At 36.0% G+C, this 23,034-nt stretch overlaps 1 protein-coding gene across 1 annotated transcript in view; it reads right to left on the minus strand.

The window, feature by feature from the left end:
* Positions 1 to 23,034, minus strand: part of ASCC3 (activating signal cointegrator 1 complex subunit 3) — a 250,900-nt gene that overhangs the window by 200,610 nt on the left and 27,256 nt on the right. Inside the window, exons 5-8 of the mRNA XM_071446475.1 lie at positions 9,174 to 9,294; positions 6,217 to 6,424; positions 5,344 to 5,485; positions 4,656 to 4,781 (exon numbers count right to left, since the gene is read on the minus strand). Of these exons, the coding sequence (XP_071302576.1) occupies positions 4,656 to 4,781; positions 5,344 to 5,485; positions 6,217 to 6,424; positions 9,174 to 9,294 (597 nt within the window). The remainder of the gene's footprint in view (positions 1 to 4,655; positions 4,782 to 5,343; positions 5,486 to 6,216; positions 6,425 to 9,173; positions 9,295 to 23,034) is intronic.

The following is a 23,034-nucleotide window of genomic DNA, read 5'->3' on the forward strand; positions in this document are numbered from 1 at the left end:
TTACATATAGTATCTAAAATTCTAAAAAAATGAGAAAATACCATGAACTCACATATTGAAGAAAGTTAAGCCAGAACTTGTAGGCTTTAAGATCATCATCAGTGTTGAATCTTAACTCCAATATTTTTGTTCACCTGGTATTGCACATATTCAACCCCCTTTGGGCACCCCATCTCTGAAATATGAAGACCGAGTGCAATCCCTAATATGCACTACCACCCATGAAAGCAATTGTACCTTGACATACATGGTTTTTCTTGTCTTAAGTTGGGGCTAATGATTACAGAACTTTTAAACTCTCCTCAGAGCAATTTCTGAGTATAATTCATTGGATAAATGACAAGATTTCAATAAGTGCAAAATATTTTTTTAAATTATTCCAAACGGTTCAACCATCAATTGCTGTTTGGAAAATAAGCAACTGAAATATGCACTAAGATCAACTTTGGAATTAATGATCCAATATTCTGGATGTGAAAAATGTAATTTATCCAAAAACACACATACTTTAATTCAGTAGACTTACCTTGTACAATTCTAAAAACAAGAAAACATTACAGGAAAAGAGAGCATATTGATTTTGTAATAATTCCTTCACATAATGCAGACAGAAAAAAAATACCTTTCTTTAGATCATTAAGCAGTGCTAGTAAAAGGAAATGGAAATAACATGAAGAAAAGAAATAAATCCTACCCTGAACGCCCACTTTAGGTAAAAAGCTGAAGTAATTTTTCACAATCAGCAATTTTTTTGATAAAACTTGTTTTCACAATCTTGAAGAGTAACTTTCCCTGGCCTAACTTTATGACTTTAAAGGTACATTTATTTGGCAAAAAGCCTGGCACAAAACCACCTTTATAATAAATACAAAAAATATATTTCACTAATGGTCAAGCTGCATGTCAACTGAGCAAAGATAATAAAGATAATAAAGCTTGTGTTTCCCCAATTTTTACAATTCTCATTATTGAAACAACGTAGCTGGCACATCACTTGTACTAACAGTAGAATCATAATACTTTAGATTAAACTGGTGTGACCAAGCAGCTACTTAGGAACCACCTGTGCTTGAACAGTGGTAAAACCACAGCTCTCTGAGAAATAATAAATGTCAAGAAAAACAGATATTCACAAAGGGGGCTGGGGGTGGGATTTGTGGCCTTTCTGTAAGAGCCCTTTGCAACTCCTTCCACGGCACACAGTGCACCCTTCCACCTCTGAGCACCAGCAACATTCCTGAACAGCAGCACAGCTCCCTCTGTGCCACCAGCTCCTGCTCCCAACCCAACACAGGTAGGAAGCAAACCAAAGGAGACAACACAGGTGGAGTGAGATTGTTGGGGGAAGTGACACAGCAGTTCAGATCACAATGGAGAAAGGTAGGAGGCAAAGCTGAAAAAGGAACACCACAGAAAGTGGGAGAGTGCTGAAGCCAGCTGTTTATGACATGCTATGGAATGTTTTTATGGCTGCCAAATTGTGCAGGGTTGGTCACTCCAGGTCTCATATTTGCAGTGCATAATGGGATTAAGTAGGAATGGTAGCTGTAAAAATCTGGACCTTTATCAGTTTATTTGAGTTTCATCTTAGCACCTGCATTCTTTCAGGCAGTTATTTCACTAATCATGAAGTCATAAACCTTTTAGGAAAACTCTGACCCTTTGCAAGGAGGCCCTCACTAAACTAAATACTTACCTTGAAAATACCATCCATAAGATTTCAGATAATATAGTACTAAAACTAGCTTAAATGTGTTATTTCTTCACTGTGGAGTGCAGTGGCAGATGCACCCTGGCTACACTGCCAATCCTATAGAAAAGAACCCTGTGTTAATATCTGTCCTGGTCTAAGGCATTGCTGCTGCCTTTGGTGTTGGTTTGTAGAGGTTTTGCCATTTTGCCTTATGCTTTCACATAAGAAACTATTAAAAAAGGAAGTATATATATGTTTAAAATGTGGTTTGTTAGAATTAGTGTCTAGAGGAATACATTTCTCTCATCTCTTCTCAACTTGTGTCTACAGGAAGTAAGAAAATCTAAACTAATCTTAACTAATACTTTAAATAATTTTAAATGCAAGATTACTTCCAACTTATATGATGCAGAGCTTGAACTTCTGACCAACAGTTCAAAATATAAATGAACTCCTTATGAACTCAGTTCTGACCTTAGGAGTTTCAAAGCTGAAATGCAATGGTGTATGCTGCAATAAATGTTGCACAAATACTCTCCTGCTGACCATGTGATCAAAATCACATAGATCATGAGAAACAGATAGAGAGTTCTTAAACTTATTTTTGTGCAAATGAAAACATGCAGACTAAAAAGAAAGGGAAGAAGAATATTTATAATTTTTAATACCATCAAGATCTCCTCAGAGAATAGCAAGTGCTTATAAAGCTCAATACATAGTACTCAAAAGCCCAGCAACAATAAATGGCTTGGTTGTTCTGTGCCTTTTTCCCCCTGGGGATTATGAGTTGCATGTATATTGACTTGTTAAACAGGCTGAGTACTTTTATGTCTGGACTAAATGTCTTACATCAAAACTCTACCACTAATGGCACCTCATAGTAGTCAACAGCAGCAGAACTGTCAACTTCCTCAGGATGTCTTTAGAAGTTCCTAGTCATGAATTATCTAGTTATATTTACTGTCATCTCTACTCCTTGACCACCTACTCAAATTTTAGATAATTCTGCAAAAATATCCATACAGAGATACAATAGAGCTATTTAATGAGCACCTATACATGCTAGGAAACACCTGAAAATCATTATTTTTCTGCTTTTGCTTACACTACTTAATCCAAAATAAAACATATTGACAGAAAATCTTCATGCTCTCTAAACTGACTCCAGTTAATTGGCAAAAATTTGAAACACCAACCAAGATGTTTCTGAGCTTAGAGATTTAAAACAGTCGTGCAGAGAAAACAAAAAGAAAATAATTTTGCCCTAACAAAGATACATCTTAACAAAGGATGTCTTAACTTACTCATTGGGAGTTCCAGCCTCTTTTAGCTCCTTGATAAAAAATTTCTATTTCACAAATTTCAAATCTATAAGTATCATTATTGAAATCAAGAAGCTGAGAAGTCCTCAGCTGGACAAACTTCATGAAATTGACATCTGTTGTCTCAAATCAATACTAAAGTTAGGAGCAAGAATTACATACATGTGCGTTCAAACAATCAAAACTGGTTTTGTTGTTGACACTTCTATTTGATTTCATGTAATAAGAATCATATCAAAGAATAAAGTTCTGAAGAAGATGGTTTCTGTTTCAAAATTTCACTGTAAAACTGAAAAGCAGACCTCTTGATGATACACAATCTGCAAGAGACAATTACTGATTAAATTTGTATAACTGATGTATTTTTTAACATTTATTTTAAATATTACATGTGCAAAAACCAACAAACTGGTTTTATTCAAATATTAATACTAATATTCAAATATGAATACTAATATTCAAAACTATTCATTTTAGATAGGTATTTTTCTGTCTGAACGATATTTTTTCTGGAACCACTTACTGCCTTTTGAAATATTGGTACTTCTTCCAAAAAGTTTACAGATTAGTAGGTATTATTTAACTTAGGAAAAAGACATTTTATTGCAGAAAGCTGTCATGCTGAATACTGTCATATAAAATGACAATAGCTGCAGTTTCTGTATTTTTCAATCTTGTTAAGGGCTGTCAGTCAATTCATAAACACAGCACTGTCACCTAAGCAAAAAGAATAGATTCAGATTCTAAAACTGCCTTCTGTTTTCAAAGAGTTAAATCTTTATTCAGAATCCCAATAAAGTGCCTTGCATTTATTCTCATTTCCTGCTTTCCCAGAGAGAAAAAGGTGGAAAAATGTATCCACTTATATGCTGCAGAACTAAGAGACATAAAACCTTCTCTGTACACAGAGCTTGCTTTTTACATCTCTGTTCAAATCAATACCAAATCTTCCCCTTTTCAATAGATTTGACATATACAACAAGGAGTAAAAAGTTACCTGTGATGGAGTACTGCAAGTTCTAGACTGTAAATAACAAACAAGAAATTTACTTCCCTTACCTCAGCTTTTTCACCATTTTAAATCGGTAAAAGTTGAAATATTAACATTTGTTTTATCCTCTTTTTTCCTCTCTGCTCTTTACTTTCTATCATCAAAGCACATTTTGAGATGACTTTGCACCCCACACAGTCCATAACACCATATTCAACACCCCTGAACTGCATCAGACAGTAAGGCTGGTGCAGAATAGTGCTGTGTAGTCAGAAGCCAACCTGTACAGGTCAAGGTACAGAAGCTCAGGCTCACTTTCTCCTGTGATCTTCAGAAGAGAACAGAACCACTGTAATACTTTCATTTCATTGATTCAGATCACAGCTCAAAACCATAAATAACTGAAAATGTAATGCCAAAGGAATGGAGAACTGCAACTCATGAACAATTCCTTGAATCTGACTCAACATGAAAGGGATTGTACCACTGAACTATGTTCCCCAATAAATATTCTTCAAATTAGCAGTGAAGAAATTAACTGCCTGCATTTACCTATCACATATCACTGGAAAAACTGGCAATATTTCCAGTTAAATTTTGGTAATGCAAAGTAAAAACCAATTTAATGTCTTTGAAATGGTATACTCACCTCATCTAAGTCTTTAATATAAACAATTTTCTCTTCAATACCAATAGGCATTGGTTCACTATGGGGGATCTTCACCTCTTCATACATTTTATTATTTTCTCGCTGAACTGACTCTGGTAAGAACACCTGAAAGTGTATTACAGGAAAATTAATTAAAAGTATGAAAACAGAAAGTGTCATTATGAATAACTCACTTTGAACAATGCTTTATCACTTTCCTCCAAAAAATGGATCCAAACCAAAAGCAAATCTCACTTATCCTTTTTGTAGATAGAACTGAACCCCCCAAATGGAAAATAATCAGTTTTACTACTCAGAAAATAGTCCCAAAACCCCAAAAAAGATAATTCTGTTTTATTAAATTTCAGAATCCATTAGGTCTAGAATTTCATAAAGCATTTATTTTGTTAAAGTCAATTCAAAGGTATCCAAAAGAAAGAAAAAGAATATCTTAAGAATTAAAATGACCCTAGAAATAAAAGCAAATACATCAGTTGAAAATTATATTATTTCTTCCAGCGTCGAAATAAAAATAAAATATATCAAAGCGTTTGAAACTCTCTGCAAAGAAGCACTGCTTCATACGTTGGATTCCAGAAGGAGGAGACTAAGGAAACAAAGGGAACCCTGCTGCACATTACTCATGGGGAAGGATGTACTGTTCAAGAAGGGTCATGCACCAACCTACCTTTGCACCCCCAATGAATGCTGATGTTTTCATAGCTTCAGCTCGGGAATCATAGACATGTGGATAATGAATTTTTTCGACGCTCATCTCTCTCTGTCTACCTAGGACTGGCATACTTCGAGCATTCAGAAGCGCTAGTTCTCTGTGGGCAGAAAAATACCTGCAGGAATTCTGCCCATTTCAGGCTGCCATCACAAAAACCGAGCACGGTATATTAAAGTCAGAGCAAGATTTGAGGAAATGAAATTTAAAAAAAATTACAGTATTATTCTCTGGCACTAGTTAGACCAAAACCTTAAAACATACAGTTTAGGTAAAATTCAGAAATGCAATCCAACAAATGCAAGGCTTTCCTAAAAGTAGTTTTGACTCTTTTTAAGCAACACAGCAACATGATTTCACAGTTAGATACCAGTCTCACTATATTTTTCTCAATACAAAATACAACAGCTTATTTGCTCCTTATTCTCTCCCTCCTCTACTCCTCCCACTACCTTCTAGCTGTCAACTGGGAAAATAGTACCCATTAATCTTGAGAGAGAAAAAGAAAGATAGTTCTGATAGATTTAGTACAGACTTCATAAATCCTAAGCAAGCAGTGTGCATACAGGAACTAAGAAAGATAGCCTACCCCACTAATCTGCAATTCCAGCCCACAGAGATGAGATCAAGAAGATTCTCATTAAGCAAATCACTGCTTTCTTTCCTGAAAATTAGGTTTTCATATTAAAAAAAATTCTACGCTTGTAATAAAACGTGTCTTGAAGTCAGAATCACCTTATCACCAAAGCAAGCTAAAAGAAAATAAACTGTTATGATATGTTGAAGTAGCAATTACAATAGAAGCATTTCTCAACTTTTGGGATTTATTACCTTTGCATCCGCAGCTCTTTGGGATCAAAGGACATTTGTCCTTCTCCAGAACCTTCTCCATCTTCCACAGCTTGTTTTTCTTTTCTGGCATTTCTTTTTTCTTCCCGACGATATTGCTTCATTAACAACTTTTCTTGTTCAGACTGAATTGTGACTTGACAACCATAATTTGGTTTAGCATTTTCTCCTATAAACTTCTTGCACTGTTCTGCAATATGATAACAGAGATGCATCTCCATAAGTACTGGATTCCATCTTTTCCCCCCAGTTTTGTTCTAAAGGTTTGGGGGGCTTCATGCTTGTTTTGGAGGGTTTGTGTGTGCATGTGTGAGTGTATTGTGTGTTTAAGAATAGTTTAACTTTATGTAGACTATGCAGCAGTTGGCTCAAGACATCTACAAGTACAACCAGGTCATGTCCCAAAGGCAGGACATCTAAAATACACTTAATCCCAAAGCAAGGGGATGGACTAGCAGCAAAAGGAAGGACATTTTTTGTTTTCTGTATTTGAAACTTCATCTACAGTGGAAATGCCACTTTGCCTCTTATCACTGCTCTTACATACATGCGCTGATAAGCAGGATGGCGTGACAACAGATTAAACAGGGTGGGTTTTTTTTAAACAGCCTCTTCACATAACAATTAGTGTATATAAACTAGATAACATGACTGCATTGAAAGCATACACACAATGCAATTTCCCTGAACAAGTGAGGAAATCTATCCTACTCTATACAATCACAAGGAGTCCTTTCTTTTACATCAATAAGCAGCAGGATTATGAAGAAGAATCAGAACCACAGAACAATTACAGTAAACAATAAATCCAGGGGAGCAGGGGACCCAAAAAGCTCAGTTACATTCACCTTTCTGAGATGAGTACTGGCTAAAACTGAAGACACAGCCAAGTCTTTCATATACAACAGGCTGGGAGAGATTTATTTTGTTTTCATTTTAACAATCTTGGTGGTTTTAAATGTCATTTTTCAAATTTCTGCAAACATTATTAGTTCATATAGGTTTGACTGCATATTAAATACTTACTTAGGTTTCTTATGAACTTCTGCAGCCAAACTCTGAAGCGAAAAACTTGAAAACCTTTTTTCATCAAATAAACCCACTTGACTGACATTTTGAACAATTTGTGCTGCTTAGTTTTCACCTACAGCAACAGTGAAACTCCTACATCTTACAGCATGCATACTGGATAAGGCAACAATAACTCGTTGAAGAGCATTGAAAAAATTCTAATAAACTGTCATAATGTCCACATTAACACCATATTGTCTGCAGCTTTTAACTCTCTCTCTCTCTCTCTCGTATTAAAAGGGGACAACAACGGACACAATTTCCTGACCAAATTTAATTCAGACTGAACACACCAGGGCAAAGAAATGTTACGTGATTTGTCTGATAAACACAACAATCACCTTTACTGTCATGAAAGTAAATTACATAAGAAATAGTCAAATAACACAGCATGGTACAAAAAAGCAGCACATGTACAGTTTCTTGACTTGTGCTAATTTTTTAAAGGCACAAATGACTCAAAATTGATTAAATTTCTGCAGACAGAAATTAGTCTCTTCCCCAAGTGAAATTTTGGAAAGATAAGACTTCCCCATTAGAAATACCATTTTGATCAACTTAAAAAGAATAAAACCTTATTAAAATTAAAATACTGAACTCAGGGCCAAGAGCATCTTCAGTCTCAGAGAAAATACCCTTAATATCACTGACTTTTTTACCATAGTTAAAGAAAGGATTCTCTCATCAGTGAAAAAAAGCATTAAATCAGTTAACGCTTTTCAATTGTCTGAAAAACATAACATTGAAAATATTCTTCCTCCACATTCTAGCAGAAATTACTGTGATAGATTTTACTGATGGCATAATGAAGGGTAATTTCATAAAAGCTTCCAAAATACTAATTCTGCTAAGTGAGAAGAAAATACTCCTGTAACTAAACTCTGTACACAGGAGAAAAATGTATTAATTCAACTTATACTGAATGTATTTTAATTTTTTATTTCATGACCTAAGAAAGGAAAACTATCAGGACAGAAAGCCTTGTCATACAGCAAGACAATCATCTTTGAAATCATGAAAGGTAAAATTAACAGTTGTTCTGATGAGTTTAGACTAACCATTAGCACAGCAAGAGATGAACTTCTGAACACTTGCTTATGTAATGTTTCATTGAAGACAAACATTAAAAGGGGTCAGTTGCATTTTAAAATTATTTTGGAGTTACATAAGTCCACCATTACTGGCTCTATTCACATTTTTCCAACTCCATATGCTGCGAACACGCAGTGGGCTGCATGGTGCTATGTCCATGTAAGATTTATCCCAAGTCACAACCCATATGCTATCAGATTTATTTTTGTCAGAGAAGAAATTTATAAGACTTGTTTTAAACCAATGATCTGTAAAACTTATTTTAAAATAATTACTTGGTGCAGACATATTAACTTATAAAAGCAAAAATGACAGTACAAAACCTGAATTCCTTTTTTTCACCCTCTCGCTTATTCATGCTTAAGTTTGACTCTATTATTTTCAGAAGTGGTTGTAACTGTGCTTTTCTTCCCCAAGGCCTACATTAGATGATAGTACAAAGTAGAGAGGAAGCAGGAAAGCAAATGAGGAATAATAGAAGATCAGATTATTTCCAGAGTAATCCATTAAAACAGGAAAAGTGCAACTGTTAATACATTCAAAATTTGCACATGCCCACAGGCAGTTAAAAACGAAATAAATATATGCAATCTATATTTGTTTCTTCTGTATAATCAGACTTTCTTTGCTTAAGCCCAGAAATACATTCCTCCATTGTCTCCTGGGATTTTTTTGTTTGTTTTTAAATTACACATGGACAGTACTACTGTTGGAAATAGAACAGTTAGAAATCTACTTTTTATCTGATTTGGAACAAAAATTTTGTAGTCACTTACCTTGGAGAGCCTGGAACCTGTTATCATTTGGACAAGTCAAAGATCTTTCCAGAATCAGAGATCTGTTCTGTAGGAGTTTCTCTATGAGTTCAAAACCTTCAGGGCCTAGCAGCTCAAATAACTACAAAGAAAATAAAGTCATAAGTCATATCCTAATGTAGATAAATTTTTAAATATTTCTATCCTTGGCAACATCATATCTCTTGACAATATCTAACAAATTAATGAATTTCACTTCCCAGTAATTTAATCCAAAGGGTATAATATCTAATACCAGGTTCTCTATTACAAAAAGGGAGAATTACAGAAAGTTTTCAGCTGGAAATATTTAAAAATCTGTGAATTTTGTCTATTAAGTAAAACTCACTTTCTCTTGGGGGTTCTTATATAAAATTTAACTCTTCTCAAGACTAAACTTTACATGTCTTAATGGTTATTTACATATACTGTAAATTTACTTCTCGATAATCTATGCAGATGAGTCAAGAGAACCAGTGCTTTCTCATGGAAGTCAGGTATGTAGGAAGTTATTCCCTTTATAGTCAACAGGAGGTGTAGCCTACTGTACTGTCACAGGCTTGTCCTACCAAAACAAATATCATCGACATGGAGTATAGCAGGAATATGAAGAAACATTTAAGATGACACTACTACTGACTTCAGTACCTGTACATATAATCCTGTTGTAATTTGAACACATAATGTAAGTGATGTACACCAGAAGAGAATTCTGTACCAGTAAGTGGTATTTTGGCCCAATGATACTCTTACTCAAATGATTCTCTTGTAGCAGGTTAGACAAACACAGTTCCCCATTTAAATTCCATTTTCCACATAATACTGTACTTTAATGGAAAAAAAAACCCCAAAACATTAAAAGTACTTTCATCTCTATCTTATCTATAATTATTTTGTCAAAAATCATAGCATCACAGTAAGCAGTAAGTTACTCAAAACGCATTTTTGATTTTTAATACTGTTCAAAACAACTTTTTCTCCATTTTTCTTCTGTTTCCAAAAAGGAAAACAGGGCAGTTTCTCCTTAGTGCTTTTTGAATTTGCTGCTAATATTATCCATATAATTCAGGAATCTGGTAAGAATGAAATGTACAATGTACTTTGATGTGATGTTCTATGAAAGAGTAAGACTTTGGCACAGTAGGATTCAAGCATTTCTGTTCTAACTATAAAAGGAGAGAGAGGTCTCTTAGTGTCCTGTATTTAATTTGCCAACTCCTTAACAAAGAATTTTTCTGTGGCTCTCTATGACTACTGTCCGTGGGGAACACCTTGAGAAAACTTTATGTTACCTCTTCACATATTTGCAAAATTCTGAACAGTGCCAATGGCATCAAATCAATGATCCCTTTTTTTCAGGTCAATTTGTACTTCATAATAAAAGCTGTCATTTAAAAATAAGGGAGGGGAAAAAAAGGAAAAAGTGTTACTCCAGGCCTTCAGGGGTATCTAGGAAAACATAAGGTTTCTGCAAATTAGTACAGTGATGGTGCAGTTTACAGACACCATGAACTAACAGCTGAATGGTATAAAAGCTTGTATTTCTTTAATTAGACTAACCAGGGATGGCAAGCTGGAGAAGCAGTCTCCAGAAAATAAAAGAATTCAATAAATGTGGACAAATAGAAGATTTTCAAAATTAACATATTACAAAAATATAGAACAGGGTCAGACATCAATTCTGCTGTCAGGGATCTCAAGCTGTGATGGATTTCCCTTTATCCAGCCTTCACGAGCACTGATCATTAATTCTTCTATTTTGCATAGCTCTTTACTGTCACTTTACAGACATATTTTAACTAATATTATCTGAAGCTATAAGATGACCTTGCTTTTACATTTCAAAAGAAAGTGGCAATTTAGCACTGGTAAATTTGAGGAGGTATTAAGAGAAGGGGAGAAAAATAATCACTGAAGCAGCAAAAAAAACAAATGTATTTGAAATAGCTTAATTGTATAAAGAACTGAACACAAACTTGTCTTGACTTATCTAATGATTTCTTGAATATGAAATACCAGCAACACAGGGAAATTAAATTGTTTCAATGCAACCAGATCTGGGCTCAAACACTAATTTCTCATCAAGGCAGCAGGCACAATGTAAGCACATTCTGACTTAGCATGTTACTCCCCCAAAATGCCCAAACTCAAACTCACACCACCACCATCACCATCAGAAGACAAATAACACACTAGCTCTAAAACATCCAGTGTAGATCTCTATCTCTGCACAGGACATCAAAACATCTCTCTCACTTGAAGTTGTTAAGAACAATCTAGAAAAGCATCAGTCAGAAAAGATGGTATTTGCTGGGGAAATAGATAACATCCTTTTTTTTAAACAGGACAATGTTTACCCAATCTATTCTGAAACAAAAACCTCCATATCATAATCTTCACCCAGTAAGAACAGCAGAGCCTCACAAAGAAGCAGCAATGTTACACAATACATCCTGCTTCATGGTCAGACATCATGAAGCAAAAACTCCAGCCCCAGCGAGACAGGGGCTCAAAGGAAGAGCACCAAGGTGAAATTGGACATCCCCCTCTCCAGCCATCCTACCAGTCAAAGAGAGCAAAAGCCATACAATACTCGCCAGACTCTGCAACGCCTGTGTGGTGAAAGTCACTCCATTTTGCCTTCTTCATGGGTGGACAGATACTCATTTGCTACCAGCAGTTTGAGAGCTGGCTTGGTCACCTAATTAACCTTGCTGTTTCTGAATATAAAGGAGGTTTTCAGGACATTTCAAACAGCTAAGACAGAGTAAGCTCATTGCTCAAGAATGACGGGAAAAGCAAAAAAGAATATAGAAGATCAGAAGCAATGACCCGTTTTTATTGAAAGATGTCTCCCATGCTCACCAGAAGCCTGCCAGAGCTCATGGGTGGAAAACAACAATTGAGAGCTAAACCAAGCAGAAGTACTGAGAGACAAAGAATAAGTTACACAGCAAGATCTCTCACCACCTATTACTGATGATAGCAATACTGACAAAAATGCTAGAAAAAGTTTGCAAAGACCAGAAATAACTAAACTTGAGAACTTGCAAGACCAAAATATTATTAATATTTGTTCATACTGTAGGAGTAATCATTGCTTTCTAATTAAGGTGTAAATAACTATCAGAGAATGCTGCTGTTTTAAAGTACAATTCTTTACCTTATCATTTTTTGATGCTTATGAAAACACGTCCATGCAGGAGGCTTATTACTATCAAAATCAGAGCAGGATAACGAGAAGTAAAATAGCCTATAAAAATACCTTCTCCCCACCCCTCTCTCCTTCCCAGCTCTACTTCCTCTCCCAGTGGTGTAGGGAGACAAGGAATGGGGGTTATGGTCAGTTCATCACTGGCAGTTTCTCCCACTGTTCAGGGAAAGGAGTCCTTTTCCTGCTGCACTGTGGGGTCCCTCCAAAGGGAGACAGCTCTCCAAGAGTCTGTGAGTCCATCCCACAGGCAACAGATCCCCTCAAACTGCTGCCATATGGGTCTTCCACAAAGTGCAGTCTTTCAAGGACAGGCTGCTCTGGCATGGGTTCCCCATGGGGTCACAAGTCCTAACCAGGAAACTTGCTCCAGCATGGGCTTCTCTTTCCACGGGTCTGCAGGTCCCTGCCAGGAGTCAACTGCATGATAAATTTTCATCTTCTTAGATATGTTATCACAGAGACATAACCACCATTTCTATCTGGCCCAGCCTTGATCCACAGTACATCCATCTTTGGCTCTGCCAGACATGGGAGAAGCTTCTAGGAGCTTCTCACTGAAGCCACCTTTGAAGCAGCCCCCGCTAGCAAGGCTTGGCCATGTAAAACCCAATCCACCAGGGTAGGCACTAACATTTCAGATTTGATATGTTATTATATATTCTGGTCTGAATAATCAACACCAAAGACCCTGAGAGCAGGCAAAGGAATCTGGTAAATATTCATAGTTGACTTTCTATTAAGTTATAATGAGATAAACTAGACAGTGGCCAACAGATGGAGAGGCTGTGTGTCAATCAGCAGTTTCTTGAATCCCAGCCAAATTACTACACTCCTTGAAGTCAGTAATAGATTATGCCCAAAAGGCAACTCTGATTGCCTCCACTAACAAAGCTCCCACATGACTTCAGCTACTTCTCTGTAACCATGAAAACATAGATGAGTGAGATATATGTCACTGATTTTTTTTGAATGATTGTTACATTTCATTTTATGTGCTTAATATCTGGAAGAAAGCATATTGAGTAATCAATGTAGAAACAAAAGGACAAGATGTGTCATATTGCATTAGAAAGGTGAGGCAAGGTCCCCATGCAAATGATTTCTCCTGAATATAGGCTAGCTTTATGGAAAAGGCAAGGAGGCAGACAAGAGTCTTACATATAGACAGCAGTCCATCTGCTAGAATTACCAGGAAGGAGTTGAACCCCAATGAGACACACAACATAGCAAATTTTTTCAAGTAAGGCTCAGACATAAAAAAGTACATCTTTATATTCAAGACTGGAACAAGATTTTACTCTGAATGTTAAATAGGTACTATTCTCTTTTCAATTCTATAAAGTATAATTTAAAAGGAGCTTTGGAGGTCCTCAAATATGAGGCACGGAACTGTGAGTAATACTTTGACATCATAAACTATCTGCCATCACAAGGGCATTTTCTTGACTTCTACATCTTCCCTGAGGTGGGAAAGAGCCCTATAAATCTCAGAAAATGTTTTGTTTTACAAGTGCACACAAAAATAGACTACGAAAGTCCTTGTACCTCACTTGAGTCTTAGTACTGTTCTACAGCAATAAATGAAACCGAAACCCAAATTCAGCCAACCAGTGGTTGTCCTCTGTACTTTTATAGCCCAACAGGAGGTTTTGGTTACAGAGTCCCATCTACCCAATTAACTGCTACCCCTGCATTTTGTGGCTTGTTTGCAGATTATATTGCTTTACAAGGCACAGTTTTGAAACAGCTGTGGAAGAATAATCACCATAGCAAGATTTCAAGTTTCTTCTGTCCTAGTAGCTCTGAAGCAACTGAAATGATTGCTTCATTAAAAAAAATTATAGGGTAAATAGAACATTCTTCTTGGGCTACAGGCTTATTGGAAAGGCTGTCTGGATATAGTACCTTATATATCGCTTAAAAAGATTCAGTAACAAAAACAAGGACATTGAAGACAGAGGGTTTTTTAAATATAAAAAAATCAACACAAACTTTATGAACATAATACATACACTGATTGCTAATTACTGCTGTGCTGAAGAGACTATCACCCCCTCTAACAACTACAGATTTAGAAGAACACTTGGTTTAAAACCAAGTCTCAGATGTTTTGTCTTTTCATGTTTCTTACAGGTTGATTAAAATGAGACAAGCCAGATATAGCATGATTTCTTACCATTCTTGTTAATAGCAGGTATTAAGTGTGTAAGAAAGTAATTCAGCTCACAGATCTGCTTTTCTTAATTTAAAGCTTGGCTTTTTTGAATAAAACACCTATTAAATTTAGTCCATATATAGAGAAATGATCTTCCAACCCCACAAACCACCTAGGAGACTCAGCAGAATCTAAGCAAGCTCAGCTTAACTGCAGTGGTCTCACAACAAACAGAAAAGTAACCAAACACTTCAAGCCCTCTTAAGACAAGTTGTTGATAACCTACATGTATGCACAATGCTTTTCTGATGGCTGCTCCTCAACAGAGAGGCTGAAGGACTCTCACTGAGCACAGGAATCAGATAAGGCAGAATTAGCAAATATTCTAAGGAACCAGGAGCACCAGGCTCTCAGGCAGCCTCCAGTGGGCTCAAACACCAGCTTCAAGAGGATGAATGAAGTTACTCCTTCTTATCAGAGAGGTGCCTGTTAGTCAGCTTTAAATTTTTAGATTTTACAACCAGTTGGCAATTAGAAGAAAATAATTAACTAAATAAAAATTTAGAAATAGGCAGATTTTAAAAAAGCAGCAAAATTGCAGGAATTCCCCCAACACATTTAGAATTTTACTTATACGATAGAAGGCTGAGTAAGGAAGCTGATGGAAAAGTTTTCATTGAGGAAAACATCTGCACAAACATAATGAAGTTGTAACAAATTCTTACTCAACATTTAACTTTTGTTTACTTTCCCCATTGCAGTCCAACAAAACTGATGGAAATCTGGTCTTCAGTATGGCACACATTTTTAGTCCAGAAGTACAGTACAACAAAGACATGGCCAATTACTCTTTTAAATACCATCTCTCCTCAGCTTATTTGGATTATGATTTATTTTTATGTATTTCTGTATCCACAGATGACTATACAATTTTACTCCAACTAGTATTGACACTAGTAAAAAGATAAGAATAACAGCAAGGAAAACTTCAAAAACAGTATTAAAACATCAAAACAAGCGTCTTAGAAGACTCAGCCTACAGTTTCAATCAAATTGCAATCTATAGTTAAAACACTGAAATTGATCGGTTAAAGGAAGAAAAAAGTGCTCTTCTTATAACAAGACTTAAAAAACCAGACTATCAGATTTTATTTAAATATTGCTTAATAGGCCTAAACTTATTTATTTGACTATCAGTTTTGATTACATATAATTCTTTACTATTTGTCTTATAATAAAAAAATAGCACAAGCTGTCACAGCATAATTTCAATTTGATGAAAATCTTCCACCAGCTCCTTGTGCAAATCCTAAAACTGCCTACCATATCTGAAAAAGAGAAAAGCACAAAATCACAAATCATAGTAAATTTTCTCAATATTTTTACGTGAAAATAAGTAGACTGGAGAGATCATCATCACTATTATCAATATTTTAACAGAGACTAATTAGAAACTTAGACAGATACACTTATTTTGAAAAATTCAAATACATAGCTACAAGGCAACTTCCAACAGTTTATGCAGCCCGAAGACTTTGGCAATTAGAAATAATGTCAAACAGCAGCTACAAACAGGAGAGTACTTGCCTTATGAAAAGAAAACCCTGAAGACAAATTGAAATGTAGAAAACCTCACTGTTACATGATTCCTGAAACTAGTGTTTATCTTCAGAAGTATTCTGGGATAAGCTGATAATGATTTTTGACATTAAAAAAAAGTCCTGAAACTAGATAACCACTGCACTTGCAACTTTTCTTACTTGTAGATACTAGGGCAAGGAGTTCTGACAGTACCCAGCAGAAAACATACATTTATGGAAGTGATTTCTGTATCAGAATCAATTTGATTTAATTTTTTTTTTAGGGATGAGAGTTTAAGAAACTTCTAAAATGGCAGTGGTTAGCACAGAATTCTGTTCTGCAAAAGGCAAAAACCTGCAGGTTATCTCAAAGTACAGCAATTCCCAAACCTGCCCATTTCAGAAGGAGGACTTGGCTGAGGGTGGATCCACTACTCCAATGTGTACTGACAGAGTAAAGCAAATTACCAGTAAGTCAAGGAGTTGGTTTATGTTGCTTAACAGAGATGAATGATGAAGAGTAGCACGGGACCCTAATACTGGAAGCTAGTTTTATCCCAATTAGGATAGTCAAGCCAGAATTTTAATATTCTCTGCTGGACCCAGCAGGGTTAGCCAGGAAAATGGGCTGTGCCCACCAACCCCAGGCTGTGAACTCCAGCACCCTGGGCAGACATACACATGAGTGGGTGAGAAGAAAACAAGGCAAGCTTAGGCCTGAAAAAGGATTTCAGAAAATGGAAGATTTTAAAGCCTAGCTTTCCAAGGAAACCAGGGCTACCGCATCACTGTGCATTTAGTAGTGTGTTAAACAACAAGTGTTAAGCCTCCTCAGTAATTCCCAGTTTTGACAGAGAGACAGAAGAGTTCAGGGCCAGCAGTGGAGACAGATCTGAATGACTGCTCTTTGTGCCTCCTGCCCTTATTCCCTGGGAGGCTGCAGCAGGAGCAGGGTGGCACTGGCACGCACCAGTGAGCACCAGCCCAGCACCAGCACAGCACAAACTCCTGCAGCACTCGCACTGCGGCAGGTGCGGCGTAACAGAAACCAGCCCTGCAGCAAACCTGGCCCTGCCACTTCCACAGATCAAGCAGCTGTGGGCTAGGGATTTCTGTGTGGGACTTTCCCCTCCCCACCTTCCATAAAATGATTTGGAGGAAAGCGATTTTGTGCCTAGTTAATTAGAGAGCCCTAATGTTTCAGGTGCCATCTGACTGCGTTTCTTACAGGACTTGTATTTCCTTATGTCTCCGTGTGGATGTGAGAAGAACTCAGCATCAAAAAAAAATAAAAAGGGAAAAGTTCCATCCGCTACAGACTGGCTTTCTCTAAAAAAAAGACCTCATTACGTTTAATAATATATTGAAACTGATTCAAAAGGTATCATTAATAGATCAAGCCTCATACTGGCTCAAAGATAACAACAAACTTTCTCTCAGTACAAAACTGAAGTAAAGAGTTGACGGGAAAGAGGAAAACTTATTGACAGGAAGGACAGTGAACAGCTCTCAGCACCAGGATTAAGCCTACCATTTCTTGTCCCTCTCTGTGGCTCTTTCATCTTTTCTTAAGTCCCATCCCTAAAAAACAGCACTCAAATGCCATTCTATTGGGTTTTTTATGAAGGGAGACAGCATGGTTCTGTTTTCATAAAAAGAAAAAGTTTCCTATCGTCTGTGGGGTTTCAACAGTCCTTGGACAACAACAAAGCTGTATACTTCTGGATTTAAAAAAAGAAGTCCAAACTGAAAAAGGGGAAAATGTATCCAAAATAAGGATTATTTTCTCTACATGAAAGGGGAGCAGATAAGCTCTATGGTAAAGAATAATGAGACACAAGCTTTCTATTGTCTGAATATAAAACTCTTGGTAATTTTAATAAAATTACAAAGAAACTATGAGCTTGAAAAGCCAGTCTCATGCCAAGTTGGAAGCTTTGATGATAAGATAAAGATAAAACACCACAGGGGTGATCCACATATGCCTGTACTTTCCCTAAATGGATACTCTTTTATGAACGAGGCAATGGGGAATAAGCTTTGTGATATGTTAATTTGTTAGGGCTAGAAAGTCATTATACTGAACAAAAGGAAGTGCCACTTTGACACTTAAAACCAAACATGTTTTATGAGACAAGTTGCTTTGACATCAAAATATCATATGTCATGCAAGGGTACACACACACAAAACTAAAAGCTAAAGTCATAATTTCATGGCACATTAAGAAAAATGAAGATTAAGGTAAATCAATATATTATCATATGCGAAGTTTTCATGTGGTGCTGCATACACATAGCAATGAACATTTCAATTAGCTGGTTTTAAGTCAAAATGAATGTCAAACTGTAGCTTTTGGAAACGTTCTCTCAAACGAGCCTCACAACAAGACCTATTCCACTTCCTCATTGATTTTAATTAAGAAATAATTATAAGAACAGCTTGACTTTTCTACTGTGTATCAATTTCTATAGTAAACTTGTGTGTGAAGAGTTATTAAGAGATAAACCTCACAAATTAGTAAACAGTTATATGAAAAGAATACAATTGCAACAGAAATTTAGTCTGACCTCAGGGTTGTTCCTTGGCAAAAACCTAAATTGTCCTAAGACAAAAGAGAAGCCACATTGTTTTCAAAGAGGTTTGAAGATGAAATTCTAGATGAGTTCAGGAAGAACATTGACAAATAATGACAGAATAGAAAGTATTAAATATTACTATTTTAAAAAGTTGCCATGTCTATGAGCACTTCCTTTTCTTCATTATGTTTCAGATATTTAAAAAACCTACTACATATTGCTCTTCCATGTTTTCTCATAAGCCTCTTATCTCTGACACCTAAGCTAGGGATTCACAACCACTTGTAAACATTCTAGATAAGTTTCCTAAACTTATAGCTAACTTTACTATCATAGGTAGATTAGTAACAACCACAATAAGGGCTAGCTGAAGAGTTCTTCTCCAGGAGCAAATGATGAACATTTCTGGAAATCAGATAAGTACTTCCATTTCTTTCCAAAAATAAGCCATTTATAACCTTTGAAGTGCCTTATATGATTTTCAGATAACATTTTAACTATTACTTCAGACTTCGTTCAATACTGCAAAAACAAGGTACCCAGTGAACCAGTGGTTCAATAATAATGAAAAAATAGTATCAGCAGCAGAAAGTATGTAACAGATATCAATATAACTTGTGAAAAGTTCCATTACTAAAGAGGGCTAGTAGTCTAGCCATGGCCTACATAAAACTGGCAATTGAATATTTATTGAAAAAATACTAATCAACTTCTGATTCTCAGTGGCTGAGAAATTATTACAGAAATAATTACAGAAAACTGAACAGCCACGTCCAAATGGAGCAATGAGGTATCTTAAAGCATCCTGAAGGACATCTCACAAGGAATAGACAATTGCTCTGTGTTTAAGAGTTCTGAGAGATGATTCTCATGTGCATTTTTTTGGCTACTGCAAAAGTTGTGACAGAACTGGAAACCAACTTCCCTGGAATCTGAAAGTTACCTGAAACTCTTGGCGAGATTGTTCCTTGGTAAGATGAACAGACAATATTCATGAAACGTTTGTTTTATGCTGCCAGTCTATTGCTTTCTCCCTCCCTCCTTCTGAGTGCCTTTTCCTGCAAGCCACAGTCCACTGATGCACTCCTCCCACACTAAATATGTTTGTATTACTGCTACTTCTTCACATCAAACCAGACTGGAAATTATTTTTTTCATATTTCATTTCGTCAGTTTCCATGCTTTATTTCACATGCTTTATTTCCATGCTTTATTTCACATTTCCTCAGTTTTCCATGCTTTATTTCACACATGATGGACCTCCTGTGAACCCTTTTCCAATTATTTCAGCACCTTCTATATACAGTAATGATGAAGTCATCTCCTGAAACTGCTTTCTCTACCAGCAAGCTTTCTATATCAACACATTCTCCACTTAAAATCAACTAAAAAATGTAGTTGTAATACTGAAAGTATCTGGCAATGCTCACAATGAAGACCTTTAAAGTCTTTACAATGTGATATAAACATACAAATGTTGGTGTCTTTAAAATATGTTCTGTCACAATAGAACTGTGTTTCTCATTTTGGGGGGCTTTTAATGTAAGTATCTACATAGCTGGATGAATATTTTTATGTTTTCAGCATCTGCATTTTTTTAAAGAATGACAATTTCAGTAGCATGTCAAGCTATTTAACATTTGATTACTTAGAACAAGGAGAGTCAGTAGACTCATTCTAGAATTCCACTTGCAAATTCCACTCAGCTCATCTCCACAGTTTTATTTTGTCCTCTAATGAACTTTACATGAGTACAGAAAGGTTTAATCATGACTTCTACATGACAAAATCAAGCACCACAATTTCTTGCCATTCTTACAGAAAGTGTCCACAAATCTAATCTTCACAAAGTGAGGTCTTCAATAAACACTGATGAGTAATACAAGATAGTAATATATACCTACCTATACAGTGTGCAGCACTCATACTGTATTTATAGAACTAACAGAACATGTAATATAAGATTCTGAAGCATGGAATGATTGCATTTGTTGCATTTCTGCAGAGCTCATGCCTAGCTTCAGCACAGCATTAACATGCTAAGCTCAGAGGCCTACAGCACTTCTGCAACATGACAGAAATACACATGTGAGACACTCAATTTTAACATCAGGTATCCAAGACTTTCCCTGTATTAATGAATATTGGAAAGCTGTTTCACAATGCCTTTTATATTTCCATAATAAATGCAATAGCTCATTTAAAAAAACTGGTTTATGCTCCAAACCAAAGTTTTTTTACAAACCCCCCAAATCTATTTTGCTTTTTGAACAAAACTTGCTGTATGACTATTCTCTGTTCACACGAGTATTCAGTGTTTGTTAAATGGCTTATGTCATTATTACTACACCTGCTTACATCAGTTTTTCAAGGCTATTTTATTAACAGTGTAAAATTCAGCAGATTAAGTACTATTTACCAGTTTAACCAGTTTAACCAGATACCCAATTCCTCTGTGGGAAAGTCTCATAAAAATGCCACAGCACCATAACATCTTCTAAGTGGCAAAATTTTCCCAAGCAATGCAGAAACACATGTTAGTGCAATCCTATTTTGTAACATGGATATTTTGTTGGCTGTGGGTGTATAATATCAGCTAGGTTCAGAAATCACCTCTGTGAAATAAGTTAAAGCATAAGCACAGACTAGTACAAGTAGTAAAAAAAACCCCTTCAGAAATCAAGGGAAAAAATCTCCAATTGATTTTAATGACGCTCATATTTTATCCCAGAGGTTTTGCCTTTGCACTTATATGCAAATAATTATTATTTTAAAATTGATTAAATTTTCCTATTTCTTACACTTCGGACAATCACATCAGCCATTTCACCACTGACTTCAGTTTCTGGCCAATTTAAATTTCTCATTCCCTAACAAACGGTACTGTTTATTTATGCTTCAGTACATAATGCTATTTATTATATTTCAGATAGTGCATCCCACTACTTATATTTTCCTCATATTCTTTCAAATTGAATTTTTACATCAAAGTTGATCTTCTTCCCCTAATAGTGGCTTAATGAAAACTGTGCAGGGAAAATAGCAGTCTTGTGCTGGGGTCTCAGAGCACCTTTGGTTTTGCTTCAGATGAGTTAGAGAAGCTGTGGCTCAGAGTCATATGCCAGAAGAGAAGAGCAGCAGAAAAGCCAGGCTCTGGCTTTGACAGGTAACAGATGACCCTCTGGGAGCAGTGAAGCATACACAATTACACTGATGTGCTGAGCTAGTGACAGGTAAAACTGAGTTTCTGATATCAGAGCATTTGGAGTATCCAAGCCTTTGCAAAATCCAAAACGCGGCATTCTATTAAGCAGCAAGAAGCTGACACTTCAGGTCCTATTTTGCTTAAGAAAAGCAAAGTAAACATCCACTTTCACACCTGCACACTGCACTTTTCTGATGGTGAAGGTTAGCTTGTAACTAGGGAAATGGCTGCACAGAGCATGCAAACAAGCTCCACTTGCCCTCTGAGCCAAGCAATAGTATTAGGCAAATATTGAGTCAGAGCCAATTGCATTGTGCACAGACAGTGAAACTTGTTTCTTGAAAGCACTTTTGCTCGGGTCTGCACAGCATGTCAGATGAATGATCTCAAAACTAGCACCTGAAAAAAACCTTGTCTGCAAAAAAATGAAATGTTGAAGTACTTTTCACAGTCTATACTGCAAGGTGAACTGTGAAGAGTTCAGAGCTCTTAACATAAATTACATATTCAGACCGCTCAGGGAATCACTCTCAATACAGACTTGAGAATTATAAAACTGAATTCAGGTTTAGAAATGTAAACTAAGTATTTCTCAGGCCAACAGATTTTTGGATACTTACTATTAGAACATACAGTTTTTATGTGCAAAGGTTACACTGGAAAGCAATAAGCAAGATATAAAGAGAGAACAGCATCTGCAGTGTTTGCTACTGAGAAGTCCCCTAAGTCATTAGCATGAAACAAAATCTGCACACACTTTCCAAGTTCTATTCTAAAACAAAATGCTTGTGATGTTGTGCAATGTTGTATATAAGCTCTTCCATTCATTTACCTGAAGGAGTGAATAAGTGTGTAGGAATTAAAAAAATATTTTGCAGTTGGTTTGCCTTATGAGCTCTAAAGTACACTCTTTCTTATTGAACTGTATTTCAGTGTCATCTCAGAGTCTTTCATTTGTCTTAGCTTACACATAGAAAAAAAATTTAAATGTTCACATAAATAATGTCAGGCTTTTAAAGGGTATTAGAAATTTAGTCATGTGAATTAAGACTTTATATAATATTCTCTTACAAGAATAATGACCATTACAGATTCCTGATTAATGCAACAAA

Source organism: Agelaius tricolor, unplaced genomic scaffold (assembly GCF_023055355.1).
Source record: "Agelaius tricolor isolate 1412-34295 unplaced genomic scaffold, bAgeTri1.0.p SCAF_1, whole genome shotgun sequence".
NCBI classification, from domain to species: Eukaryota; Metazoa; Chordata; class Aves; order Passeriformes; family Icteridae; genus Agelaius; species Agelaius tricolor.